Source organism: Panthera tigris, chromosome B1, assembly GCF_018350195.1.
Source record: "Panthera tigris isolate Pti1 chromosome B1, P.tigris_Pti1_mat1.1, whole genome shotgun sequence".
NCBI lineage: Eukaryota > Metazoa > Chordata > Mammalia > Carnivora > Felidae > Panthera > Panthera tigris.
This window is the reverse complement of record NC_056663.1, coordinates 172473819-172500537: the sequence shown is the minus strand read 5'-3', so window position 1 is coordinate 172500537 and position 26719 is coordinate 172473819. Positions and strand designations below refer to the sequence as shown.

At 47.4% G+C, this 26719-nt stretch overlaps 1 protein-coding gene across 5 annotated transcripts in view; it reads left to right on the top strand.

Moving 5' to 3' along the window:
* TBC1D1 (TBC1 domain family member 1) overlaps positions 1-25356 on the top strand; it is a 215232-nt gene extending 189876 nt beyond the window's left edge. For 4 of the 5 annotated variants that reach the window (XM_042984763.1, XM_007098858.3, XM_007098857.3 and 1 more), the window contains 5 exons: positions 5217-5461; positions 7465-7624; positions 14295-14464; positions 21010-21183; positions 24855-25356. In XM_042984763.1, the coding sequence (XP_042840697.1) occupies positions 5217-5461; positions 7465-7624; positions 14295-14464; positions 21010-21183; positions 24855-25058 (953 nt within the window). In that variant the 3' untranslated portion in view covers positions 25059-25356. Of the gene's footprint in view, positions 1-5216; positions 5462-7464; positions 7625-14294; positions 14465-21009; positions 21184-24854 lie in introns of those variants that run through there. The other variant, XM_015545111.2, reaches the window with a different exon arrangement.
* The last annotated feature ends 1363 nt before the right edge of the window (positions 25357-26719 follow it).

Genomic DNA, 26719 nt, shown 5'->3' with positions numbered 1-26719 from the left:
TCCTCAGCCCCGCTTGCTAGGGTTACGTAACATACAACCAATGTGTCACCTGTCTAAAATTCAGACTCTGAATTGTGAAATGCATTTCCTTCAAGGGTTTTGGTCGAGCGACTGCAGAACTATACTGAGTTGGTTCCATTTATGAGGTTCTCCAAGCTTTATAGGTCCCAACAGGAATTTGCCCCACCCTCTACCCTGTCTGCTCTTCCTGATTAGTTCTTCATTTTGATGACTCACCTGGTTTCCCAGGCTAGAAACGCCGCGGCCTGCTCTCCCCTCTCTCCTCAGTCTAAGCCTGTCCCAAGAGTAAGTCCAGAGTCCAGTGCTGGTCACACTGCCCCACCACTGCTCTCCCGGGTAAGGGCCTGTGACCGCTCCCTGGCTCGTGTCCGGGCTGACGTCCTCTGGCCCTTGCCTGCCCTGGGTTGTTTTGCAGGCCGGCTCCTGGAGTTTTCTTTAGCGAGGAATCATGTCTCTGACCCCTCAGTGACCTGTGCTGACTCCATGGCCCTCACACGGCCCATGGGCTAAGCCTGCTTTCCAAGCCCTTTGCTTACAGGCCCTGCTCTTAACTCTCCTGTCCTCTCTCCTGATGGGCCGACCCCAGACCTGGGGGTCCTGCCTGTGTGATCGCTGCTGCCTGCATGCTTTCCCCACCGGCCTGCTTGGTTCACACCTGTTTCCCCTGCTTGGTTCCGCTGAAGAGTCACTTCCTCCAAACAGCCTTCCTGGACTCCTGGCCTGGGCCTGGGCCAGGCCTCTTGGCTTTCGGGCTCATCTCTATAAACTGTCCTTCTGTGCCTGTCCTTCCAGTGCTCGCTGTCCCCATGCGATGGCAGAGAACTGCTAGTATCTTCAGTCATGTGAAATCGTCTCTCTCAGGTGACAGCCTCATGAAGGCAGGGCCGCCACCTCCCGTCCTCAGCACCCTGTGTAAGACCTGTGGTCACTGAATATTTGAGTTTTCTGGCTTTATCTCCCCCTTTTTTTCCCCTACCAGACTGTGAGTCTCTTTAGGGCCAAAAAAAAAAAAAAAAAGGTGCATCTTTCAGTTCCGTGGCACAGTTCCTGTCCCCAGGGGAGCACCGAGGCCGGGCTGGGGGAAGGATTCTGTTAGCGTGCTCACATGAGGACTTTGGAAAGCCCACATCTAGCTTGCGTGTTCTTTGGTGCACGAAGCAGGCCTAATGTGTGCTGCTGCTTGAACAGACCTTTCCCATGAATAACCGTCGTCGTCAGAACCCAGGCTCGGTGGTCACGTGGGGCCCCCGTGGCGGGTATCATTCATTGCCAGCTATGTGTGGCGTCACAGCAGGCACGCACACCCTCTTGTGTCTAGTCCTCACGGCAGCCCCAGCGAGTGCAGTCACACTCCCTCCTTCCGGGCAGGAAGGGGAGGCTCTCAGGGATCCACCGAGTGCCCAAGGTCACACAGCTGGAACAAACGGAGACAACAGTGCCTGGTACAAGGGACTGTGTGAAAGCGCTGAGTGAGAAGTAAAGCAGAAAACACCAACCGAGTTGGAGGAGCTGGGACTCCCCAGGGGAGTGCTTTGCTGAGGCGGCAGAGGACTCGAAGTCTCCATGAAAAAAAGGAAGGCAGGACTTTGGCTCTCCTGGCAACTCGTGCTGTGAGCTGGGGACACTGTGCGTGGTAATAGCTATTTTTCCCCGATTCCCATACCTTTTCCTTTGACATCTACGGTGTGAGAACTCTGTCTCCGGAGTTAGGGACCGGAGTTCAGATCCTCGGTTGGCCACTTAATAGCTGGGTGATTTTACTGAAGGGCCTTCACCCACCGCGTTTTTCTCAGTAAAATGCGGGTAATGTTACTGTCTGCGTGGTGACTTCCTAAAACGCTCCATGGAGTATTATCAGTGTGATGTATGGGCTTCTAAGATAAGTCCTGTCCCCACGTAGAGTGTGTGGATGGCTTTTTGAAGTTTCCTAAGTCAGGGACCCACAGTCCAGAGGTGTTTGCATATGTACTTCAGATGCTCTCCAAGTGTGCATCTGAGGGCTTGTTCTTAGCAGAGGAGACGCTACGTGGAAGTTTTTCTTGGTGAAATTGGATAACATTCCAGATCTGTAGTTGATCAGAAAGTGTTCGGGCCTTGCCACCAGCGACTGCGGAGCAGAGCTTGAGGCCAGCGCCCTTTGGGTCCTGCGCTCCATGGAGCTTTGGTGTGACACCATTGGTGGCCTGGCTCTGCCGTCAGACTGTCCCGGGACCCTCCTCCAGCTGAACCTTTTCCAAGAGGTGCTTGTTGGAGGCCTGAAGATAGAGCATGAGAAGTTCTCATGTGGTTCTTTTTTTCACGTCAGCATGCTGATAAAGGTCATGTGTTGGGCGGAATTTGGCCTAAGGTTTGCTCTCTCGTAACATACTGTTTGGGGGGAAAGCTGCGGGGAAGGCGGCTGGAGCAATCCCTGAGCTTCCTAGGGGGCCGCCTGCCTCAAACAGGGTGTACAGTTTGCAGGGCCTGTTGCAAAATGAAAATGCAGAATCGCTTGTCCAAAAATTATTAAGAATTTCAAGACAGTGGGACAGCAGAGCATTAAACCCAGCACGAGACCTTTCTAAGCACACAGCCATTGTGATCACACGGGATACGATGCCTGTGAATGCCCCGCCCCAAATCTGATAATTGTTGAGTGCTCTAATTGCCAGAAGTCACTCCCTGGCTTGCTGGGCTCATCTTAGTAGGAGTCTTTGCAAGGATTAAATGAGAAATGTCCACCATTGATAGATGAATGGATAAATACGTGGTATATATACATGGAGTATTATTCAGCGATAAAAAAGACTAGGATCTTGCCATTTACAACATGGATGGACCCAGAGGGTATAATGTTAACTGAAATAAGACAGAGAAAGACAAAGACCACATGCTTTCACTTACATATGGAATCTAAAAAACAAAAATGAGCAAACAAAAAAACCCCCAGAAACCGACTCATAAATACAAAGACACCAGTGTTTGCTAGAGGGGAGGGGTGTCAGGGTGGGTGAAATAGGTGAAGGGGATTAAGAAGTCCAGTTATGAAATAAGTCACAGAGATGAAAAGTACAGCACAGGAAAGGTAGTCAGTACTGTAATAACGTCGTCTGGTGACTACACTTCCCGTGTTGAGTATTGAGTAAGGTACAGAATTGTCAAATCTGTACACCTGAAACTGAAATAACACTGTATGTCAACTGTGATCATAAAAGTAAGTTTAAAAATGCCCCCTCCACACACAGGCCATTTAGTGCTGGCTCTTGTTTCTGTGAGGGGTAGCATCTAACACGAGAGGGCGGCCCGACTAGCAGAAGCACCAGCACGGACAGATTGAAAGGTGACCGATCTTCCCCGGCGTTCCTGCACGCCACATGAGGTCTGTGTGTTCCGCCTCCTGTACCTGTTTGAGACCCAGAGGAGGTCGGAGGGAGGGGTGCATGCTGGGCTGGAGCGGGAGCACGCGCAAAATACGCAGAGGTGGGAAGAGCCCCGTCCGCTTCGAAGCAGGTGGGGGAAACGGAATGAAGAGCTTCCTGTCTACTTTTGCCCTGATCCCTTTGAGAATCCAGGGAAAGCGATACCTCACGCTGTCAATACAATGGGCACAGGCGTTACTGAGCACTTGCAATACAGCAGCTCCAAACTGAGATGTGCTGTCAGTACAAGGAGTACAATTTGGTTTCAGAGGCTTCATATGAAAAAAAGGAACGCGGAATGTCTCAGTAATTTGTGTATTGATTATCTGTTGAAATAACATTTGTTTATGTTGGGTTAAACAAACAGTCTTAAAATTAATTTTACCTGTTGCTTTTTAATATGGCTGAAGGAAAATTTTAATTACATGTGTGCCTGTCACCACAGTTGTTACATGCTGTAGACTAGGAAAATGCACAGGAGGCATAGTATACCCTCTCATGCTCTCACACACACTTGCAGGGCTGCGCGCAGCCCAGGGAGGTTCAGAGCCTCTGAACACCCCCTCCCTGCTCCCCGGCCATGCCCTGGAGTAGAGGATGAGGCGGGGAGAGTAGGTGAGGAGGTGTGCAGAGCTCCCAGGCTGGGGGGGGTAGGATTTGTTCTTTGAGCACCGGGGGCTGTTGATTGCTTTCCAGCAGTGGGGGGTGACGTGTTCAGGGTGTGTTTGGGGATGATTTGTTGGGGGAAGAGGTAGAGCCGGCACTGAATGAATGCAGGACAAGAGATCAGGAAAGTAGTTAGGCCGTGGCTGTCCTCTTAAGTCAAGTTCAGACAACCCGATCTGGATTAGTTAAGTGCTTTCTCATGAGCCCGAGGAAGAACACATAAATGCATCCTCCCTTTGCTGAGGCTAAATAAGGTGAACAATGAACTTGTGGCCTAGATGCACCTTCTGCCTTTACTGATCCAGACAAGGCTGTAATTCTCACCTGGGTCCAAGGTTGGCCCTCAGCTTGGCTCTAGACGTTTCCTCTCTCAATCAAGTACTTTTCTCCCTGGGAGCACATTTCCCTGTCATGCGCATTCCAGAAGGAGGGGGGTGAGGTGGTATTTGACAGGTATCAGCCACAAAAGCCTACGGGACAAAAGAAGTCCTTAAACCTTATCTGAATACCAGCTTTTTATGAAAATAATCAGGATGTTGAGGGTTTGGGTTGTTTTTTTTTTTTTTTCTTTCTTTTTCTTTCTGGAAGGTAACTGTTTTGTGTAAAAGAAAACACCTGCTGCTTCTCGGTCTGTTTCAAAGCGCTGCCTGTGGTTTAAGAGTACAGAAATATGCATGTGGCGTGAAGCATTTGCAGGCAGAACATGGAAAAGCTGGTCGGGGCGTGTCCATAGAAAGGCGAGGCCTGTGGCTGCAGGTGGGTGAGGTGGGACAAGCTGGTAACAGAGCCACAGCTGTCCCCTCCTTGTGAGAGTAGAGGTACGTTCAGAGGATCGACGGTTTTCTTTTTGTTGTACATTGAAATCCAGATAACTGCAGGACCAAAGGTGGTTCTCATTTCTTTCACCTGAAGCACCGTCAAAGAAGGCACGGATCATTGCCGATTTTTTACTTGCTAACGTTACTCTAAGAGCAACCACCTACTCTTGTTGACAGAGCTGGTTTGTAATCCACCTTCCAAAGATGTGTTCTTTAACCTGAAGCACATCGGATTTCTGGTTCAATAAGCTTGCTTTCTTTTCTTTCTTTTCTTTTTGTTGATTATTATAACTAACGTGTATTATTTTTGCAGGGCGAACCTTTCCAACACATCCGTACTTCTCGGCGCAGCTGGGGGCGGGCCAGCTCTCACTTTACAACATTCTGAAGGCCTACTCGCTTCTCGACCAGGAAGTGGGGTACTGCCAGGGTCTCAGCTTTGTAGCGGGCATCTTGCTGCTTCACATGGGTGAGGAAGAGGCATTTCACATGCTCAAGTTCCTGATGTTTGAAATGGGACTGCGGAAACAGTACCGGCCGGACATGATTATTTTACAGGTAGAGAGCGCTCCTTATGCGTATGCCAGAGACAAATGCCAAAAATGTTTACGATCCCTTTCCAGGTCTCTGTGAGGAACTTTCCCCACCGTCCATTAACACCGGAGTAGCTGTCGTTGCCGGGCACTGCCCATGTGCTAGGCGTTTCATATTGCCCTTCTCCCCTCAGCAGCCCTCAGGGAGACGCTATTCATCAGCTCAATTTATAGATGGGAAGACTGAGGCTCAGGTTACCCAGCTAGCGAGTGGCGGGGTTGGGGTTTAAAGCCGGCCCTGTCTGACTCCGGGCCCTCCCTTTACCCTCCATCACACCCCCTTCGGGGGATCTGATTTCTGCCTCCCACTGTGTCAGCCACTTCCTCTGCCAGGGATCCCCCTCAGCACACCCAGGCTTCAGCTCAAATACCGAATCCTGCTAGAAGCTCTTCCTGACCACCTGATGTTGTGTCCCACACTTCACCCCTCCCCAGGCACGTGTACTGTGTTATGCCGCCTCGTTTCTTTTGCCATGAAACACTCACTGCCTGAAAGTATCTATCTTGTTTCCTTACTTGTTGACCTGTGTATCTTCTGACTTCTCTTAAAACATACCATGAGAAGGGAGGGATCTTACCTGTCTTGGAGCTTCATCCCTAGTTCCTAGAACAGTGCCTGGGATGAAGTAGGCACCCGGTCGGTATTTGTTGAATGGACAAGTGGCAGGGGGCAGGCCAGAGCAAAAGAAAACCAAACAGCGGTGTGTGTAAGTGCTGCCACTGCAACCTTTCAGAGGTAGGGAGAGCTCCGGGCCCTGCTGCGGGACTATTCCGAAACGTTGGAGCACATGCATACACGTTCCCTTACCAGCAAGTTCTCGGATATCAGAGCCTTAGAAAGTATTTTTTGGACAGGATACGTGAGAGCCAAGGACTCTTTGAGAGCACCAAATTGGGTGCTTAAAAATGCTTTCGCCTCCACCTGTGAATACGAACCACGTGAACATAAAATTCCCACAAAACAAAGCTATTTCACTAAAAAATTTGGACCCACAGAAGACTGCCCACAGCTACAGTCAGGTTCTTTCTATGTGCTCCCCATTAGCTTCAATATAGGCGCATCTCCCATCTGAGAGAGCAGAATTTTCAAGTTAATTTAGCATTAACTTGAAGCACACGGCCATCTTTGGGCTGGGGGCCTTAGTGACTAGATTCCTTTCGATCCAAAAAAGCCACAGCTACTACTGAAGACGGCTGTGTGGTCTGGGCCTCTGGAAACACTTGTTTTTGCCAGTTTGGAAAGTTATGTGTCCAACCTATAGCATCTCATTGGGCTTCTGACCCTTTCCAGATTGTTTCTTTGGGCTCAGCCATCACCGACTGCAGAAATCTGGGCTGACGCTAGGACCCCTGTGAGCCGTGGGACCCATCATGAGCTTCCTGCCAGAACCATAGCAGTCTCTGAAGAGGGGACCCTTTGGAAAAGTTATTTTCTCCATCTTGAGATAAACACTTGTCTTCCTATTTTAACTTGCCTGGGATCTGTGTATATTTCAGGGGGCAGTCGGGGTCTAGAGCGAATTTACTAAGTGAGCGGGTGTAATAGAGCCTTTCCACAGTGCCATCATGTGCCCCCCTTCGCTCTTAGCAGAGAGGCTGGCTTTACATTTCGGATTCCCCTGGGTTTGAGTTTTGCTAGGAATGTGTATTTATAAGAGAGTTTGAAATGTTCCCAGCAGACAGATGTTTCGATTCTCTTAGCCAAGGAACACAAGGAACGGTAGAAAGAAAGGCAGTGGTAGGAGGAGCCCAGGTGTAAGTGTGCTGGGCCACACCTGGCCAGGACCTCGCAGGCACTGGGCACCCAGGATGTGCCTGTTGGATAAGGGTAGTGGAGATCAGTGGTTATCACAATCCAAATAGAGTGTTGGACACCGTGATAAATCTCTCACAGCCTGAGTGGGATGAGTAACTGAACACACGTAGCAGGAATCTGATTGTGACACCTGTGCATGTGTGTCCCCACAGATCCAGATGTACCAGCTCTCGAGGCTTCTTCACGATTACCACAGAGACCTCTACAATCACCTCGAGGAGCATGAGATCGGCCCGAGCCTCTATGCCGCCCCCTGGTTTCTCACGGTGTTTGCCTCACAGTTCCCTCTGGGATTTGTAGCCAGAGTCTTCGGTAAGTGTGTGTAATCTGTTTGCCCGAACCAGCCTTCCCCTGTCAGATGGGAAACATTTAGTCTCGTCCTGTGGGGAGTCTCGTCATTTGTATACCTGCATCTTCTACAAGAATGGGGTGATTTGATGCTCTGAATCTAGTCAGCGTTGGGTTTGGTGGATTTCAAGACCTGCTTCACCTCTGATACTTACCTGGTGGGGTTTAGACCCACTCTTCTCACTGCCAGCCGTCCCCGGAGCAGACGTCTTAAAGACGTGGCCAGGGAGCCCCATGCTTGTATTCCAGGCGTGTGTCTCTCATGAATCATCTTCCGCAACCTCTCTGACCTGCGGTTCTGTTCGTTGATGGCTCCTTGGAACTTTTTGTCCCATGACTTCTGGGCTCCTGTTCTTTTCTACATTCCTCCCATGTCTCTTCTTCCCTGCCCTTGGCTCTGCATTTCCTTTGTCCACTCACTGTGGAAGCCCCTCCCTGCTGCACCTCACGTGGCCCCCGCCTCATCTTCCCAGAGCCCCCAGCCCTTCACCACTGTGCCCACTGGGACCGCAGGCAGCTCACATTTCAAATGTCTCCTACTTTCTTGATTTACTTTTTGAGAAGATTGTCTCTGTCAAAGTTAAACGGTTATTCACATGCAAAGTCTCCAAGTGGCCTTGAGATGGCAGAGGTAATAATCACATCTGCTCAGGCTCAGGAGCCCAGTGACCCCCGTGAGCCTGGGCAGCTCTCAGACACTGGGCTTTCCCTGCTTCAGAGTGAAAGAACTATTTTGAGAATTCAGGTTCTTTTTAATTTTCTTCTCTTACTGCAGAGGTTATTAAAAAATTGATAATCCTCACACATCGAGTGTTTTAAAAGTATCACTGATGGGCGCGTGGGTGGCTCAGTCGGTTAAGCATCCTACGTCATGATCTCATGGTTTGTGCGTTCGAGCCCCACATCAGGCTCTCAGCTATCAGCTCACAGAGCCCACTGCAGATCCTGTCTCCCTCTCTCTGCCCCTCCCCTCCTCTGTCTCTCTCTCTCAAAAATAAATAAAACTTTTAAAAAATTATAAAAAATAAAGTGTCACTGATGTTCAGCCACTTGATAGCTTAAAAATCTGTAGTCTTCTCTTACTCTTTCAGATTTGCTTCTAGAATTAGAGACCATCTCAAAGAGAATGTCCAAAAACATTGCGAGAGCACTCCTTTGGCATGCTTGGGAAAGACAACTTGTAGATGCAAATTCTAGATGCCTGAAATTTGCTTTTTAACATCAGTAGGCATTGAGTTGATCTTTGCTCCTCTTTTCCCCAGGGTACTAGATTTTTATTCTTACTCCTATCCACAAGGACTTCTAAAGACTTTATTTACCATTTGGCTTTACTAGAAGAATCCATGTTCTGAAAATATTTTCTACCTGCATCCCCTTTTGCATAACTCCCTCCCCAAACTGATTCTTATTTTATGTCCCTTAAAAAAAAAAATCATTGGAACAAAAGAGATACTTAAAAAAAAAATAAAATCTCTCCTGGTTAAATAAATCATTAGTGAGATTTCATGAACTATTTATATTTATACCATAGTTTAAAAAGAAGATAATTAAAAGCCTCAATTAAAAAAAAAAAAAAACACCTCAGAATTGTCTGCTTAGTTTACTAATGAAAGAGTCACCGAAACCATATGATCTCTAGCTGTAGGCTGTAGTCTTTCTTGCCAAAAAAGTCTATATTTTCTTTTTACTTTTCTTACTCTGGAACTTAAAATAATTAGTGCACTTTAGTTTTTCTCCTGATTTTTTCAAACAGAAGAGGAGTGAAGATTGAAATAGGTGGGAGTGGGGGTGGGGAGAGTTGATGTTAATGGTTTGAAAATAGCTCAAGAACCGAATTACACCATTTGTGAGAAACCGTTGCATTCCGCCAAGGGGATTTGGATGGGAGGGTCAGCACTGAGTTCTCCCCCCACTGCCCCGCGCCCCCACTTGCAAGTAGTTCTGGGGTACCCTGGCCAGAGAACTGTGTCTGGAAAAGTCTTCCTTTAGGCTGCTTAGGTAAGAGGACAGCAAACAAAATGATTTGGAAACAGCCCTCCCACTGGAGAATATTCGCATCTCTAAAGCTCATTCTGACGACTTCATAAGTTAGAAGCTAAAGCCATCAAAAGCAGGGTATTTATATTACGTAATCAGTGGTGAGTCTCAGAGGCTCTTATACATTATGCATAATGATGCCAGTGTCTGTAACTCCTGGATCCCACAGACCCCTGCCGTACTAAGTGGGTGCATGTCCGGCTGGCTGAGGCTCCCCAGATTGTAGGCAGGAAGTAGGAACTTGAGGCAGGACTGTGTTATGTCATTTTGCAACAACTGTTGGGGTTTTTGTTTTTGTTTTGCACAGTCTGTTCCATTTATCAGTACTTAAAACCAAACCGTTTTATTATTAGTAGGTTCCATAGAAAGGTTTTTTAGAAACCACTTCTGTACTTAGCGTCGGTCGGCGACTTAAACCGTGTTTGTTTAGCTCCGTGACGCTCGATAGCTTAGTTTTAATTGCCCAAACCTGCCATTCATACGCTCTAGTCTTTTTTGGCCTGAAGCCCATTTCATTGTAAGCCTTTAGGCCTGAATAAACCATAAAAACAAATGGACCTTTGTCAACTATTCACCATTTCATATGTAAGTACAGGATTCTCAGCTTGCGGACAGCATAGCTCGTATGTTAATTAACAGGTTGCTTCACATTAAGTATATGCTCTTTGGAGGCACACTAGCCAGCGATGCATGTGCCTTAACCTTCACATGGTAATCACACTTCCTGAATGTCTGTCTTCTGATGGGGTGTCCCATAAGGTAAAATAGCCTCCTCCTGTATGTTTCCAGTTTGGGTGTAGAGGGGGCTTGGGAGAGCTGTTTACTCTGTTCACCTTCAAATCACATCTACCTTTGTAAAAAAAAAAAAAAAAAAAAAAATCTGAGAAACAGGACCGGCTCGTGCCTGCTGGAGGCGGCGGCTGTGGTGCTCAGCTCCTGGTGTTTGCTGAGGGAGACACTGCCAAGTAGAGGAGGGAGGAGGTGGGAGTGTAAAAATGAAGGGTTTGCAAAAAAAAAAAAAAACAAAAAAAAAAACACACAGAAGCCACCTGTACTACAGGGAAGGACCCAGAGAGGCTTTAGGACTAAGATAGATTTAGGAAAACAAGATGGTTTAAATGGCCAGGAAAAAAAAAAGCTCCCCAGGGAACGTGACACAGAGTTAGGGAAGTGAGTTTTTGTCAAATCTGCTTGTACTGTGTCTGCCGTCATCCTTCATTTTCCCCCCACCTGGTCCTGGGAGGAAGGTAGGGCTCTCATACCTGGAGGACTCCAGGCTCCCAGGGGAAAGTCAAGGAGAGGGATTGCCCTTGACAAAAAGACAAAGGTGGCTGGAAAAGAAATGCATGAGAAGTTGGCTTACTGGCCACACGCTTTGCATTGATGGTTTCCCCCTGTAGGAAACTGCATCTTTATATCACGGGGAGTTTCAAATAGAGTTCCAACACATGTTAACACAATAACAGGGAAGTGTCTTCAAAGGAAAGTAGTAGCTATTTGCCTTGTTCTCCGCGAATAATTGGCAAAGTGGTGGAGTCAGCCGAAATTCAGGCCCCCTTTACTTCCTGCCTGATAAAACCCTTTGCCTGCTTCTGGGTGGCTCGAAACAGGAGAGAAGGGAAGTTGGCTGCAGTGTGGTGAGCAGGGCTTCTGTGGGGCTGCTGGGTGGCTCTCGCAGCTCACTTTCTTGAGCACCGATTTTCAGATGCAGGAAATTAATTCACTTTTCAAGGAGATTATTGTTTTTGGATTTTTTTTGTTTGTTTGTTTGAAATTTCCAGAATGGGGGTGCCTGGGTGGCTCAGTTGGTTAAGCCAACCGATCTCACGGTCAGTGAGTTCAAGCCCTGTGTTGGGCTCTGTGCTGACATCTCGGAGCCTGGAGCCTGCTTTGGATTCTGTGTCTCCCTCTCTGTCCCTCCTCTGCTCATGCTGTCTCTCTAAATAAATAAATTAAATGAATAAATAAATAAATATTTTTAAAATAATAATAATAAAAATAAAAATTTCCAGAATGTAAACATGTAAAGATTGGAAGATGAACAAAAGTGAAAGTAATTCTTTACTGTTATTTAAAAATTACTTAATTTGGGGGGGCGCCTGGTTGGCTCAGTCAGCTGAGCATCTGACTTCGGCTCAGGTCATGATCTCAAGGATCATGAGTTCCAGCCCTGCATCGGGCTGTCTGCTGTCAGCACAGAGCCTGCTTTTGGATCCTCTCACTCCCCTCTCTCTGCCCCTCACCCACTCGTTCCACTCTCTCCCTCCCTCTCTCTCTCAAAAATAAATAAACATTTAAAAATGTTTTAAAAAAGTGCCTCCCCCAACTTTTTGTTTTGCTTTGTTTTCTTCATATAGTCCAGAAAAGTCTAAGTTTATAATGCTAGGGAGCACTCTCCTAAGTAGATTTGTTATAAAAACCAAGATCCTAGGAGAACAAAATTTGGAAGACCCGACGTCAACCTTAAGAGATCACAGATATGGGGCACCTGGGGGGCTCAGCCGGTTGAGAGTCTCTTCGGTTGAGGTCATGATCTCATGGTTTGTGGGATGGAGTCCTACATCGGGCTCTGCACTCACAGTGCAAAGCCTGCTTGGGATTCTCCCTCTCTCTCTGCCCCTCCCCTGCCCGTGCTCATTTGCTCACTCTCTCAAAATAAATAAACATTAAAGGAAAAAAGATTGCTGATATTGATTGCATATTTGATAATGGTCCTAAAACTTCACCAATAATTATGTATCTTAATTGGCTTAGATGCAGCACTCTAACTTTAAGGTACGCGTCTCTCAGAGACTAAAGGCACTAAGCTGTGGCATTCGGTCCGGTGCCATAGTCCTTTTCTAGGACCTTGCACAGGATGGCTTGGTATTCTGATAGATGCTGTCAATTTTTGTTCGGCTATAAATGTTGATGTATTGAAAGGAGGTCTCGCTGGCTAAACCACAGAAGCTTCACCTTTACCTTGTTTTGTTTTGGGGGAAATGTCATTTCTGTTTAAAAATACATCTTAGTTATAGTGCTATTTTAGATCTTTTTTATTTTCTATAGTGGTGAATTACATGGTTAGACTGTGTATTTTGTAAAGCAGACAGTTCACAAGAATATTCTTCCACAGGGCGGTCTCGATACCCGTAATACTTCCCCTAAGAAGCTCACATTTCAAAGATCCCATCAGTTCGCTAATTTATCTTCCCATCCTCTAGAGTCACACCTAAGAAGGAGGCAGCCCTCCGTCCTTTCCAGCTTCCTGGGGCCTCCTGAGCCGTGAGCACTGTGATGTTTGTGAAACAGTGTGCCTCTGAGCTCTGTGAGAGAGTGGGGCGGACCTCGGCGGGTGGCACGCACCCTGGCACCGAGTCTGCTTCTGCAGTTGAGGCCTCGGTGAAGGTCACAGAGCATCTCCAGGGCTCACCCGGCCGGCTGGCACCTAGGTGTGCCCTGTGCACTGTGCACAGACCTCTCCGATTCAGACATCTTCTCTGTGTGTGCAGCAGCTTCCAGCCTCTCCTGTTTCTTGATGGCTTTTATGTGCTATCGCACTGAGCCACCTAGAGACACCCAGCGTGGCTGGGGACTCCTCCTCTCACCTGCTAATGCCTTCCCCAACTTGATGGGATGGACAACTTCTTTGTCTCTTCCATTGTCCTGCAGCACCACCACCACCCCACCCCCCAAATTGACAGGTGGCCTTTAATTAGATTTTTGGCTCTCATCATTAAAGTTGTATTTTTTTCTTGTATTGTTAACTCCAGTTGTTAGGTAACTTGCCTGAATATAGTCACCGAACAGTTCGTTGGTAGGGCTGTATGTTTTATTCTCAGAACAATTTGACTCTTTCTCGAGTGGCTTCAGCTCGTGAGGAGGGGGCGCCAGGCCTGGACTGGCTGCTCGCCCAGTTCCCCGGGCCACTTGCCCTCCCTCGCACCATGTACAGCCCATGTAGGGGTTGCTAACATGTGCCAGCTGTTCTAAGAAAAAGCTATGACAAGAACTAGAAAATAACTCTGACAAAGTTCTTTGAATTTCTCTGAACAAAGATGGTTTTCACTCCATTATTATGCTAAAATGTAGTGTATTGCAAGTATTTAATAATGTACTTTTGCAACTCTGCAGACATTTTATAGATTTTAGAGCTCTTTTAATTCAATTCTTTATTTCAAAACAGGAAAGAGGAGCATTTTTAAAAATTTCTCATGTTTTATATCTAAAAACCTTTCAGTTTTACCCATAAAAATGTGTTTTAGTAACTCCTTTAAAATCCAGAGCATTTCTAGAAAAAGAGTGATAAAAAGTTTTCTTTTTCTCAGTTTAACTTCTGAAGCATGTTTGAATTTAATATGTTTTTAGAACAACAACAAAAAAGATTTATCTTAACCTATGACAAAATCTTAGCAGTATGTTTATTTATATTTCTTCTATTATTTGCAATATTGTCTTGACAACCTTATCTGAAATATCAGGCACTTAAAAAGGAAATAAAGTTTGCAATTTGGACTTACGTTTCCCACCATCCTGCTCTGATGTGTGGAAAAGAAAATGCAATGTTAGTTCATCAGAAACTGGTCTGCTTTAACTTTCTGCATTTGTGTTTTCCCAGATATGATCTTTCTTCAGGGATCAGAGGTCATATTTAAAGTGGCATTAAGTCTGTTGGGAAGCCATAAGCCCTTGATTCTGCAACATGAAAACCTAGAAACCATAGTTGACTTTATAAAAAACACCCTTCCCAACCTGGGCTTGGTGCAAATGGAAAAGACCATCAGTCAGGTATGATTCGATCCGACCTTCAGGCTTAAGCCATCCTGGATACGGAGAGCTTAATTTTTTTTGATCGGGACCTATTTCCTACCACTTTGTATCCTGGGCAGTATCTTGTGTGATGCCCGGCATGTGGGAAACACATGTGTACACATACGAAACACATAGCCGGATGTGTGTTCAGTGATTCGGTGCGTGAATGTGACGGGGGTACGCCACATGGAAACACGGTGACGGTGACGGTGTTCAGGTGGATAACCGCAAGCCACAAGTAGTTTCTTGTAGCCAAGAGGCTTCACCCCTAGTTGCTTGTTCTTCTGAAACACACGTGCTATTCAATGTAGGCTCTTACGCATGCTTTGATTTTTTCTGCTGCGTGGTATTATTTGGAATTCTCTAAAAACAACCCTTTGATAGCAAAGTTGTGATAGAGAATATATATTCTAGAAGTTTGTTCCATGATGTGGTTTTTAAGATAGAAGTCAGCTCCCCATCTGTGACCTCAGCACTTGTAGTAGATAGCCGAACCATGAGGTGAGGGCGGATTGAGCCAGAATTACACCGAGGCCAGTTGTTAAATGGTCTGGGCTAGGGGCGGGAGCAGATTTTGACTGTGTATAAAGAAGAATCTACTAGTAATGATTGTTGACTCTGAAGGACTGAGCTGTTTGGCAGAGGGTACATCACCACTGGAAGTGTCCAGAGGCCGGATGGCTTAGAAAATGCTCTGGAAGGGATTTCTGCATCAGGGCCAATAGTCAGTCCCCTTCTAAGCCTAGAACTTATCTCACCTGCTCAAAATACGATGAAAACATAGAGCAGTCAGGTAAAAACAAGTAGTGAAACAAAGCTATTTTTTTTAAACAAATCTTTATTCTGAGGATGTCTGATAGTCCCAGAGAAATGCTGCGACCCCAGTGGATTGCACCCACATGGCGTGTTTGTGGTCTCATTGGCTGCTCCTCCTTCAATGTTGAGCACTGAGAAAGCAGCAGTCCTGACCTGGGGTGGGGTGGGGGCAGGTGGCAGCCATGTGGCTCTGGGTCTCCACACGTTTCCTGGGCCTGTGTGAGAGGGCACTCCCTGCCTTTCCACTCTGCATTTCCGTTTTTAGTTAATTGATAGGCTCTGCATCTCTCGGTATTTTGCTTCCCTGGCACGTTTCTCTCCATGTGAATAGCTTTGGCTTGTTCGGGCCCTACTTTCTGCCAGATTCTGTGTGAATCTACATATACACATGATCTCATTTAATCATGACCAAATTCCTGAGAGGATAGATGGACTTAACCCATGAGGATCTCAGGGCCTGGAGAGGTAAACTCACTGGCCCACAGTCGCCCTGCTGCAAAGCAGGACGGGAGGGTTTCTCTTGCCTCCAGGTGGTTTAGTAGCTACTCAACACCGCCAAGTGTCTCCGGGTGTCATTTAATTACAGAATTTTTCTCTATTTCACCAGTGTGTTAATACTGAATTCTCAGCTCCTTTGATTCTTTAACTTTTGGCATTCATGTGCACGGACGGACTCCCTGTTAGAGCTTTCATTGCATATATGTCTACTTTATGGCTGCTGGGGCATAAAGCCTTGGCTACCTAAAGTCTGTGCCAGTGAATGCCTTCACTTTGCACCTGGCTCCAGGCTCTAAGACAGGCAGTCTCAACTGACATTCAGTTTACCTCCTAGATATTGAGCTCCAGAAAAGAATCCCATTTTTTCTCCTTTTCTGTAAAGAATATTTATTCACAGTATCAAGTTCTCTCTAAACGTTGAAAGAATAGAAATGGACATAGCGTGGAGAGAGAACATTGTGTGTGTGTGTGTGTGTGTGTGTGTGTGTGTGTGTGTGTGTGTGAGAGAGAGAGAGAAAGAGAGAGAGAGAGTGTGTGAGAGATACGTTCTAGGCAACTGTCTTAAACTTGGCATCCTTTATTCTGTTGACTCCTTGAAAACCCTGGGGCATGTTTTATAATCCCCATTTTTATAGGGGGGGAAACTGGGCATAGAAAGAGTAACATGCCCAATGCAGTGGCAAAGCCAAGAATGTGAGGTGTCTCTGACACCAGAGCCCATCCTGTGCAGAAAATAAACATGTAATCCAGTAATTTCAAGTGTGGTAAGAGCCACAGTAGTGCCTGTGCAAGGGCTTATGGGAGCCGGGCCTCGAGCTGGTGGAGTGAACATTGCTGATTGAGAATTGGGGGAGTTGAATTCAACTGGGCCCAAAGAATCAGCTAAGAACAGAGGTCACACATTTTCTGTCGTGGGCCATGTAGGGAGTCTTTCGGGCTTTGTGAGCCAGAAGATCTCTGTTGCAGTCACTAGTCACTCTGTCTTTGAGGCACAAAGTCAACCAGATAACATGTACATGAGTGAAGTGACTATGTTGCAATAAAACTTTATGAAAACATGCAGTGGGACAGATGCAGTCCACAGGCCGCACTTTGCTGATGCCTGATCACAGGCAGGGGAGTGAGAATAGAAATTCTAGATGCCTCTGCAGTGAGCTTTGAAGGGGAGGGCGCTTGGGGATTGGGAGCAGCAGGGCAGACAACACAAAATCTGTTTCTGGGCCCGGATTTTCAACCTGCCAGAAGTCTTGACGGGAAGCTGTTAGAATGCCAGGCAGCTCACTGCCCGTCACCTCCAGAGGGTGCTCTGGTTTCAAATTCTACGCAGAGATGAGGCCTGAGGTACAGTGTGACTCCTGCAGCCTCAGAGGACCCCCAAGCTCAAATCTTGGAGGTCCACAGGGTGGAAGTGATAGACCTATTCACTGCACATGACAGAGCATTCGGTCCTTTGTACGAATGGGCAGAGTCTGGGTGGTCCTCTGTGATGGCTAATGGCTCCATCTCATTACATACCTTTTCTACAGGTGGCGTCAGCTTGAGCCCCTGGGATGCAGCCTGCATCCAGGACATGGTGGGGAAGGCCGCTAAGGATAGGGTTCTGTAGCTTTGGCTTAGTTTGGGTTGGCGGGGACCAGCCACGGCAGGGCAGGTCCAGAGTGGACAGTGTCCAGGGCAGAAGGACAAGGGTCTCTAAAGTCTCTGTGGCAGTTCCTCAGTGTGACTTAACTGTCTGTCATATGTGAGCTATAAAAATCCTTTGACCCAAGAAGGGGGAAACCCTGGGGATAAACAGAAGCGAAGAGGAGGAGGTCCGGTTTGTATGCTTGTCACGGTGAGTGCCGTCTGCCTTTGCAGCCTCATTGCCGTGCAGGGAAGAACAACAGAGTTGGAGAGGGACTTTGGGAGACAGAGCAAACAGCCTGTTTTCAACATCCTTTGGGCTACATTCAGAGTGTGGCCCCAGACCAGCACCGTGTGTCATTGTATCATGTAGGAACTTGTTAGAAACTCGGAATCTGGGGCCTCACCCCAGACCTGCTGAGTCAGAATCTGCATTTTAACAAGATCCCCAGGGTATTCACACACACTGGAACATTTGAAAAGCTCTGCTATGGGCAACTTCATTAAAAACACACTAGACAATTCCCTGTTCTAGTTGAGCTTGTAGGATAGAAACCAGAATCTTAACAAGGTCCCTTTTGTTCAGAAGACGCTCCTCAAAATCACCGTGTTGAGGCCGCCCCTTCTGCACCGGGAGGGGCCTTCACCGCTTGGGCAGTTTACTGTTGAAAATGAGCACTTTTTAAAAGGCCAATCAGTGCCATACCAAAAGGGTGGGGTACAGTGAGGAGGAATATTTTACCACTGGTATTGTTAAGAATTGCTTGCATGTGGTGATAATAAAAAGCAGACCGGTTTTTAGTTGGGTTTATTATTTTTAAATTCACTACAGGCACTGTACTCCCTGACTGCCGATACCGGGCACACTGCCCCACCCTCCAGCCCTTGGTATGCCACTGAGACGGACAGACAGACAGCTGTGGGGAGCGAAGGGTTCTGGAGGTTGGGAAGGTGGAAAGTATGTGGCTGGTTCTGCAGACATCAGGGTTAATGGCTTCATTCTACCGAATGTCCACAGACTGCAGAGAGAAACTCACTGGGTCTCCAATAGCAAATGAGCCAAGAACATAAACAGACAATTCACTAAAAAGGAGATACATCTAATAAGCAAATATCTGCGAAAATATTTCGCTTCATGCATAATTTAAAAAACACGTAACGCTCTACCTACTAGATTAACAAAATGAAAAATCTTAAGGCCAGTAGCCAGTGCGGAGGCCATACTGTATCTGGCACATTGGTATGTTGTTGTTAATGGCATTGTGCGTTGATGATTCCCATTTGGGAAGCAATTTGGCAATGTGTATCACAAGCCGGTAAAATATTCATACCCTTTGACTCAGTAATCCCATTTCTTGGAATGTATCCTTAGGAAATAATCCAAAATATGGGAAAAGCCATATGTACAAGGATGTTCAGGGTTGTCATTTAAAACAACAGAAACTTTGCGAGTAACTAGATATCCAGTGTTTGATGAATGGGTCCACATGGTTATGACATGTCGAGCACGTAGAATAACGAAGCCATTGGTAATTACAGAAATGCAGAATCTAGAGCAACTTGAAAAACCACTGTTCGAGGACCTGGGCTCTCCTTTCTCCACCAGTCACACTCTGCCATGGTTTGAGATCAATTCTAGGGCATAACTGCAGAATCAAGGGCTCTAAGTGTTTCAGCCGCCAGGAGATAATGGTGCAGTTAAGCAGCAGTGATTACGACCCAGGATGGCTCCTGGGGATTGATGGAGTCCTGAAAGAGTTTACAGCTTTGGGCCCAGCTGAGAGCCATTAACCTTAGCAGGTCGTCAATCTGCATTAAAGGCCACAGGTTTTGTTCCCAGGTTTTCCAGATTAGTAGCTCATTTAAAAAATCTCTGTGGAAGAAAAAAAGTGTGGGTATGACATTTATTCTGCCTCATATTTATAATTATACACAGTGCCACAGCAATCTCGGTTTTAATGTTTGTGGTTTCTACTCTGAGCTATTCAGAGGTTCCATGATGCGGCATCCTTTGCGATTTTGCTGAAGCACAGGGTTGAATGTGAAGCATGTGGAAACAGCTTCCTTAGCTAAGCCAGCACCTGCTCACCTTGCCAGCATGTGCCGGGCACCTCCACGAGTTGTCTCACGTAACTCCCGCAGCGATGCCGGGAGGTGGGTGCTGTCACCCCCATGTCAGAGGCCAGGAACCGAGGCCGGGAGAGGTCATTCAGGGCGTCGCCAGTGGAGCCCTGCTTCAAGGGGCTGAGTCCGTTTTCTTGACTGTAACATAGAGACGATAATCCCTGCTGACCTCACAGGTACTCTGAGGGACAACAGAGACTCCGACCAGCGCAGCAGACTTTCACACACATACATGCCACGAACACGCCGTGTATTAGTTTCTCAGCATAGAATGACTTTTGTGCCTAATTGGTACTGTCCACTGAATTAAACTGAAAAGCAGGAAGCTAAAAAACTAAATCACAAGGAAGAGAAGATTGTTGGGAATGGTGTGAAAGTAAACCTAGATTTTGAAAATTGCTTTCAGGGAAGGTCGGATTCATCTGTGTTTGAATGCTGATAGGGTGCCATCAAGGGAAATGAGTTTTCATTGATTTTAACTATGTTGGCGTTTCTTAAGGAAAGACAGTGAAGAGTCCTTTTGTGCCCTTCTAAAGTCTAACTTTGTCCTCTAAATGTGTGTTCTGATGGTGCTGGCCATCTGTGGTCCCAACGTGACTAAAGGCTCAGACCTGCATACACAGTCATGTTGGAACGTCACTTGTGTGCTGAGAGGCACGGCCCGTGGGGCTATCCCACAACAAAGGCTGGGAAGAGAGGACGCGCCTTGGACGGCCGCAGCGTCTGCCTCCTGACCCCCTCTTGAGCCCAGCTTCCATGCAGCTCACTCATCAGGAGAAAGTACAAACTTGAACAACTCACTTGCGCACTTTGGGGCTGCTGTTCACACGGGTGTGTTTTGATCACTGTCACTATTCTAGGCAGGAAGGCAGTGTTTCACATGCACTCATCTGTGTGGGCGGCATTTGGGGTTTGGCTCATTTCTGCATATCTTGTGTGCAAAGGAGGGTTTTTTAGTAAACAGTTCCATTACTTAGCTGTTCTTGTAACTCTAAAAAACCCAACTGAACTATAATTAAACTTTGACTCGGTGACTGGGCAAATAGGGCTATGATTCTTTTGTTTTGTTTTTTTCCTCTCTCTTTGACCCATAGCTGACGTATCTAACATAATAGAATTTTCGGAGAAAAAGGAAATAAGTACTGAAATAAGAACTAAAAATATATTTTTATAAGCCTTGTGAAAAATAAAGTTTTGGCTTCTGGAAAATGAGTATCAGAGACCCACACTTGTTGTTACCTTGGGTTTATTTCTAAATGCTGCTTTTATTTTTTCTTCCCAAGTAAAATTGTTACCTTACTAATGCAGAGGGTTTTCCTTTTTTTTTTTTTTTTAAATGACTAATCGTAAGAACCAGGCATAGAGTGGGTACTTAGTGGATGCTTGTCGACATGGTTGCATGTGTGTGCACGTGTATTTTTCTCATTTTCAGTGCCTGATGACTTTTTTGTGTATAACAGGTGTTTGAGATGGATATCTCTAAGCAGTTACAAGCCTATGAAGTCGAGTACCATGTGCTTCAAGAAGAACTTATCGATTCCTCTCCTCTCAGTGACAACCAAAGAATGGACAAATTAGAGAAGACCAACAGCAGCTTGCGCAAACAGAACCTTGACCTACTGGAGCAACTGCAGGTGAGCACGTGTATAAAGCAGCTTCCTGAGCCTGGAAAGCACGGTAGATCATTAGCGCGCCAAAGCACCAGCCGGCTGGGTTTTCCCACGACCACAGGACCTCTCTCCCTCCCCTGGTCTGTTTATAGTTGGGATCAAAGGTACCCCAGGAGAATTGGGCCTTTTTATTAGGAAGCAGACAGATTATCCTGTGCTGGGGTCAGACAGTCCTGGAACTTTCTGAGAAGCTGTCTCTGCACTTGATCCTTTTAGGAGAGAGGGACAGCGACGACCTTGGGTCCAGGATGCCGAGGGACTCTTTGCTGAATGCCAGCAATTGTGCTTTGAGTAATAACCAGAGAAAGGCTTGGGCTTCTGTGAGTGAAACCAGCTAGGTCGTGGAGAGCAGTAACGCAGAAATCTACCTACAAAATAAACCAGAGCATGTGGTCATGATTTGGGAGTCCGTACTTCAAGTATTGGATTAATGAAGGACACTGTTCTTCCCTCTAGAAGCTTCCATTTTAGCATGGATAAATGTGCGGACATACGGCGGAAAGGCAAACAGACGATGCGTACAGAAGGGTGAAATGGGCCAGGCCAGGGGTTGCAGTCCAGAAAGCCAGCTCTTGCTAGGTCCAGTGTTGTCCCTGCCCAGACTGCCACAAGGCACGCACTGCTGACCTGCTGTGTCCCGATTCCCTCATCTGTACGACGTAGACGGAATCCCTAACTGCTTAGCACAGCCCCTTTACCAATCAAATGGGACAAAGTAACCACATGGTGTACTTCTTTAGAGCCATAAATGGGTGGTAATGCTATTAATACTAAGGAATTGTTGGGGGGGGGGGGTATTTTAAAAATTTTTTGAGCTGTTGGAAAGGCAAATACATATTTTTCCCCAAAGTGTGTACCTTATGGTGTTCCTGGGCTGTCCTTATAATAAGCTTTCCGTCCTGACCTAAGCCTCTTATTTTTCTCCATAGAAAGTTGCCGCTTTGCAGACACAGGCTTGGCAGTGATATGAAAAAGGCCAGCGTTTGAGAGCTTAATAAATCAACCCTTGTCCAAAATGCATTCCTCCCAGCAGGGATTTACCCCAGGAGACCCCGGTGGCTATTTACTGTAGAGGAACAAAGAAAAATGCTTTAGGGAAACCAGTCCTAACTACCAGGCACATTCTGAAATTTGGCTGCTTTTTCTCCCCCTAAGACTGAGATGTCCTAACCAAAAATGTGCTTGCATACAGTGTCTCCAGGGTGTCTCAGCTGTAACCTGACGGGAGGCTCCAGGGGATAAAGAGCCTTATCTGGCCTGTAATGGTCTGCAGCTGAAGTGGTGATTTTAAGTGACTTCCAAACAAACAGTATGTCTCTGAAATAGAACCTGCTGGAATGTTTCTGACAAAGCTCAGATTTGCATTTGAAGCATTCGGCTCCTTAAGATAGGCAGTACGGAAATAAAAGATTCAGTTTATTGGGCTAATGCCCATGTGATCTTTTTTGTGGTGAAGGGTGCACGTAATTTCACCTTGCCTCTGTGATACTATACCCCTTTCGTGACAAGAGGAAGCTGTGAAAAGTTGTTGAGATCTCTAAATTCCTCAAGAAAGGCATCAGGCTGTCATGCCTGACACCCTCCTTGGAATGGTCTTTCTTTGAGCAAGTGGCTCTGCACTTCTGGGGGTATCATTCAAGACTGCAGAGGTGCCCGCCCCCCAGCATTTGGGGTCCTTGCCTTGCTGGCGTGCCAGGGGCCACCAAGGTTCAGAAGACGCTGCTGTCCAAGAGTTGGGGCAGGGATTGCGGTGTTTGGGGGTGCTTGAAGATCGTTTTCCCGTTGCCATGTGTGAGTCACGTGGGTTTACTGTCGTGCAGCCAGACTACACATACTCTGTAAGACTCGCATCTCCTTTCCTTTTTTTTTTTAAACAGTTTTCAGAGTCCAAGCGTAGGTGTGGATAGGTGTTCAGTATAATAGTTTTTGACCATAAATCTTTGGGGTTTTTTGCCAGAGTATCAAAATTGACCTGTTATCTAGCTTTGCTCTGTTCATATAGTTTCCAGACATACCAAGGTCCCATTGATTTTCTTGGTAAACATTTGATGTTATCTAGCTGCTGGAGAGCAAAGTGTTCAACCCACTTTGTCCAGCAGCACATACAAGATGATTGCATTAATATACAAATGGTGCCGGATGATAATGGATGCACGTTTGTTATACTAGGCCGCTATGAGTCATCGAGTGCCAGTGAACTAGGTGCTGGGGCACCCATGTGCAGGAAGAGACGTGCTTCCTTCCATGAAAGTGCTTCAGTCTCACTGAGGAGACCAACGTTCACGTAGAACATAAAGGGTCAGGCAGAACCGCTCACCGCTAACTGGGTGGCACACTTGGGAATGCCATGGGCCTGAAGAACAAGGTGGACCTGTCCCAGGCCTTGACTTTGGGTGGGAATGTGAGGATCGCAGAGTACTCCTTGCGGGTGCGCACTGAGCGTGAGCACCTGCCCAGTAAGCAGACAGACTTAGGCTCTCAGTCCTTTCTCCTTTCTATTTTGAGTGTTTCAGCGGCACAGCCAGAGCTAGACTTTGAGTCGTGAGTTGTCTGTCTGGCACAAGTGTTGTCTTGTTCAAAAACCTGTTTCCCTTGTTTTGAAAATGAGAGGAAAAAAAAATACATGTGCCATTTTCCCCACCCAAAATAAAGAGGAGCGTGTGCGGGGCTGGGCTGAGAGCAGCAGCTTAGGGACCTCGTGACCTGAGCACGGCAGGATGTAGCTGTGAGCTGAGGGATGGGCCGGGAAGGCCTCGGGGACGGCAGCAGGTGAAGGCCGGACTTCCTGTGGTTTTCTCAAGAAGCCCCTCAGCTTCACTGGAGACTCCTTGGTGCCGGAGAAGCCGGCCCTGCTGGATTGGGAAGAGGAGAGACGGTAGTTAGAAGCACCTGGGAAGTTCTGCCTCGCTGACACTGGGTGCCAGGTGCCGAGGATGCAGACTGGGTGCGAGTGAGGACACCGCTGATCTTGGTGGTGCTGACCGGGCAGTGAGACCACGCTCGTGGACCTTGTAACAGATGCTCGGACCTTCTGAGCTCTCCGCACGAGTTCTGGGGGAAATGCCCGTGTTCCTGGATGTGCTGGTGTCTGGTTCCTGTCAGGAAGACAGAGAGGGTTTTGGGTTCGAGGACTGATGCTGCTGGGGCCTTCACATGGAAACCGTTTGATCAGGGTGAAATCGGTCTACGTATGAGTATGTGTATCCGTACAAATAGGCCAGGCCGTGCTGCAGTAATAAAGAAAGCTCGACATCTCAGTGGCTTGGCACAGCAGGAGTCTTTTTGTCCCCGAAACTCCACCTCTTGTTCACGAAGCGTTCTTTGCCCATATCAGACCGTCTTCCCTATCGTCAGTGATGGGGATCAGGCTCCCTTTGCGCCGTGAAGCCACTGTCTCAGAGTCACCACAGCAGGGGAAGAAAATGCTGGAGGCTCGCAGAGTGGCCCAGGCTTCCTGCAAGGGGACCTGGGAAATGCAGTTTTCCTGTGTGCCCAGAAGAACTGATGACAAACACATACACTTATCTCTGTCCAAATAGGCCTCTGAGGTGTCCCCAAGGCTAGACAGCAGAGCATTCGGTGGATCCCCTCATGTTATCACTGGACAGTCCACATTCTGTTCTTCTGTTCCCCAGGTGGCAAACAGTAGGATCCAGAGCCTGGAGGCCACCGTTGAGAAGCTTCTGAGCAGTGAAAGCAAGCTGAAGCAGGCCACCCTCGCCCTGGAGCTGGAGCGGGCCGCCCTGCTGCAGGTGGTGGGGGAGCTTCGGAGGCAGACGGCGGCAGAGCCGAGCGGCCCGGAGCCTGACCTCGCACGGCCCGGGCCCACCGGGGACTGACTGCACAGGAGACGGCTCCCGAGGAGACACTGTGGCCCTGCCCCAACACTGTCCAGGCCTTAACTGAGAGGGACAGAAGATGCTGGAGGGAGAGAACGAGGCACGACGCGTGCTTCTCAGGGAGGAGACTGGCTTGCCAGCCTGCAGACTGGCCTGAACTAAAACTTGCAAGTCATGGGGATGGATGTCCCGGTGTTTCTGTTGTCATTTAGATTGTATTTCGTCCTTCTCCAGTCCTGATTACTGTACCCGGTAGGTTTAGATGGCATGGATGTGAATAAATGCACCTTTCTGTTTCTGTGTTGTTTCCTCTTTCAGTATCACTGTGCTCGCAGAGAGCATTTAGTGCTGTGAAGTTCAAGAGCCGGAAGGAAGGGCTGGAGAGGAGTCCTCCAACACAGATGTGGGCCCGTCGCTCTTCCACAGCAGGTTCGTGGGCCTGCAGCCTCCACGTCACCGGCGGGCTGTGTGGCTCGCCCTTGTCTGTCCTGGCTATGGAAGCCCCAGATAACCATTAGGACATCTTGACTTTATCACTGTCCTTGGTATTTAATGAAGTTTGCCTTTTAAAAAAATTAGTTTTCACTTTTTGCTTCGTTCTTAAGTATCAAGTCACTATAGATAAATGTTTTATGGGCAGATCACCAGTTTTTAGGCTCAAACCAAGTGTTACTAGCGAGCGGCCTGCATTTGTAGACTCTGAGATGTTTATTTCTTTGCGGGTTTTCATCGCCATTTATAGCCGTGTATTTATTTTTGCTGTTGTATGATACAGTGCAGCTGTGTGTCCCTCTGAGTCTCCACCCTTGGGAATCGTATACCCTGCAGGAGTAGCTGGGCACGTCGGGATTTTCATGGGTGCCAGAGATTCTGGGACTTTCAAAAAAGCCCAAAATTGTAATCAAATACATGGCAGCTGAGAGAAGTTTTCCAGAGGTAGGAGGTGTGTTTTTTTAATTTTTTTTTTTTTAATGTTTTCATTTATTTTTGAGACAGAGCATGAGCAGGGGAGGGGCAGAGAGAGAGGGAGACAAAGAATCCGAAGCAGGCTCCAGGCTCTGAGCTGTCAGCACAGAGCCCGACGCGGGGCTCGAACACACAAACCGTGAGATCGTGGCCTGAGCCGAAGTCGGACGCTTAACTGACTGAGCCACCCAGGCACCCCAGAGGTGTGTTTTGAATGTAACTCACAGTCCCTTCCCTCGGGATGATGAGGGCCCTGTGCCTTCAACAAGCAGAGACCACTCACGGTTGGCATGGCTTCGTCTGGTCACCGTGCGAGGCCTCTTCACAAGCGCTCTCAGAACGGGCTGTCAGGTGAGAGAGGAGCTCTGTGGGCACATACCCTTTGTGAGGGCAGGGTCACTCTGGTCTTTGGCATCGTAGCCCTTCTACCCCTTCTAGTCCACAAAATCTTCTAGTGACTCTCTCAGTGGTAGGCGTCTCTTTAAGCCTGAGGTGAAAGGAAGGATTTTCACATTGGAGATCATCGTAGATCTCCCCAGACATCTCAAAGGGTGACAAACATGCTGTCCCCAGTGCCTAACAGTTGGCTGACACTGGGGACTGTCCTTTTCCCGTATCAGGGGATAGCAGTTCTCCTCACAAACCAAGATGACCAGCCCAGGAGCCTCTGTCCCAAGTCGTTCCACCAGATAGAA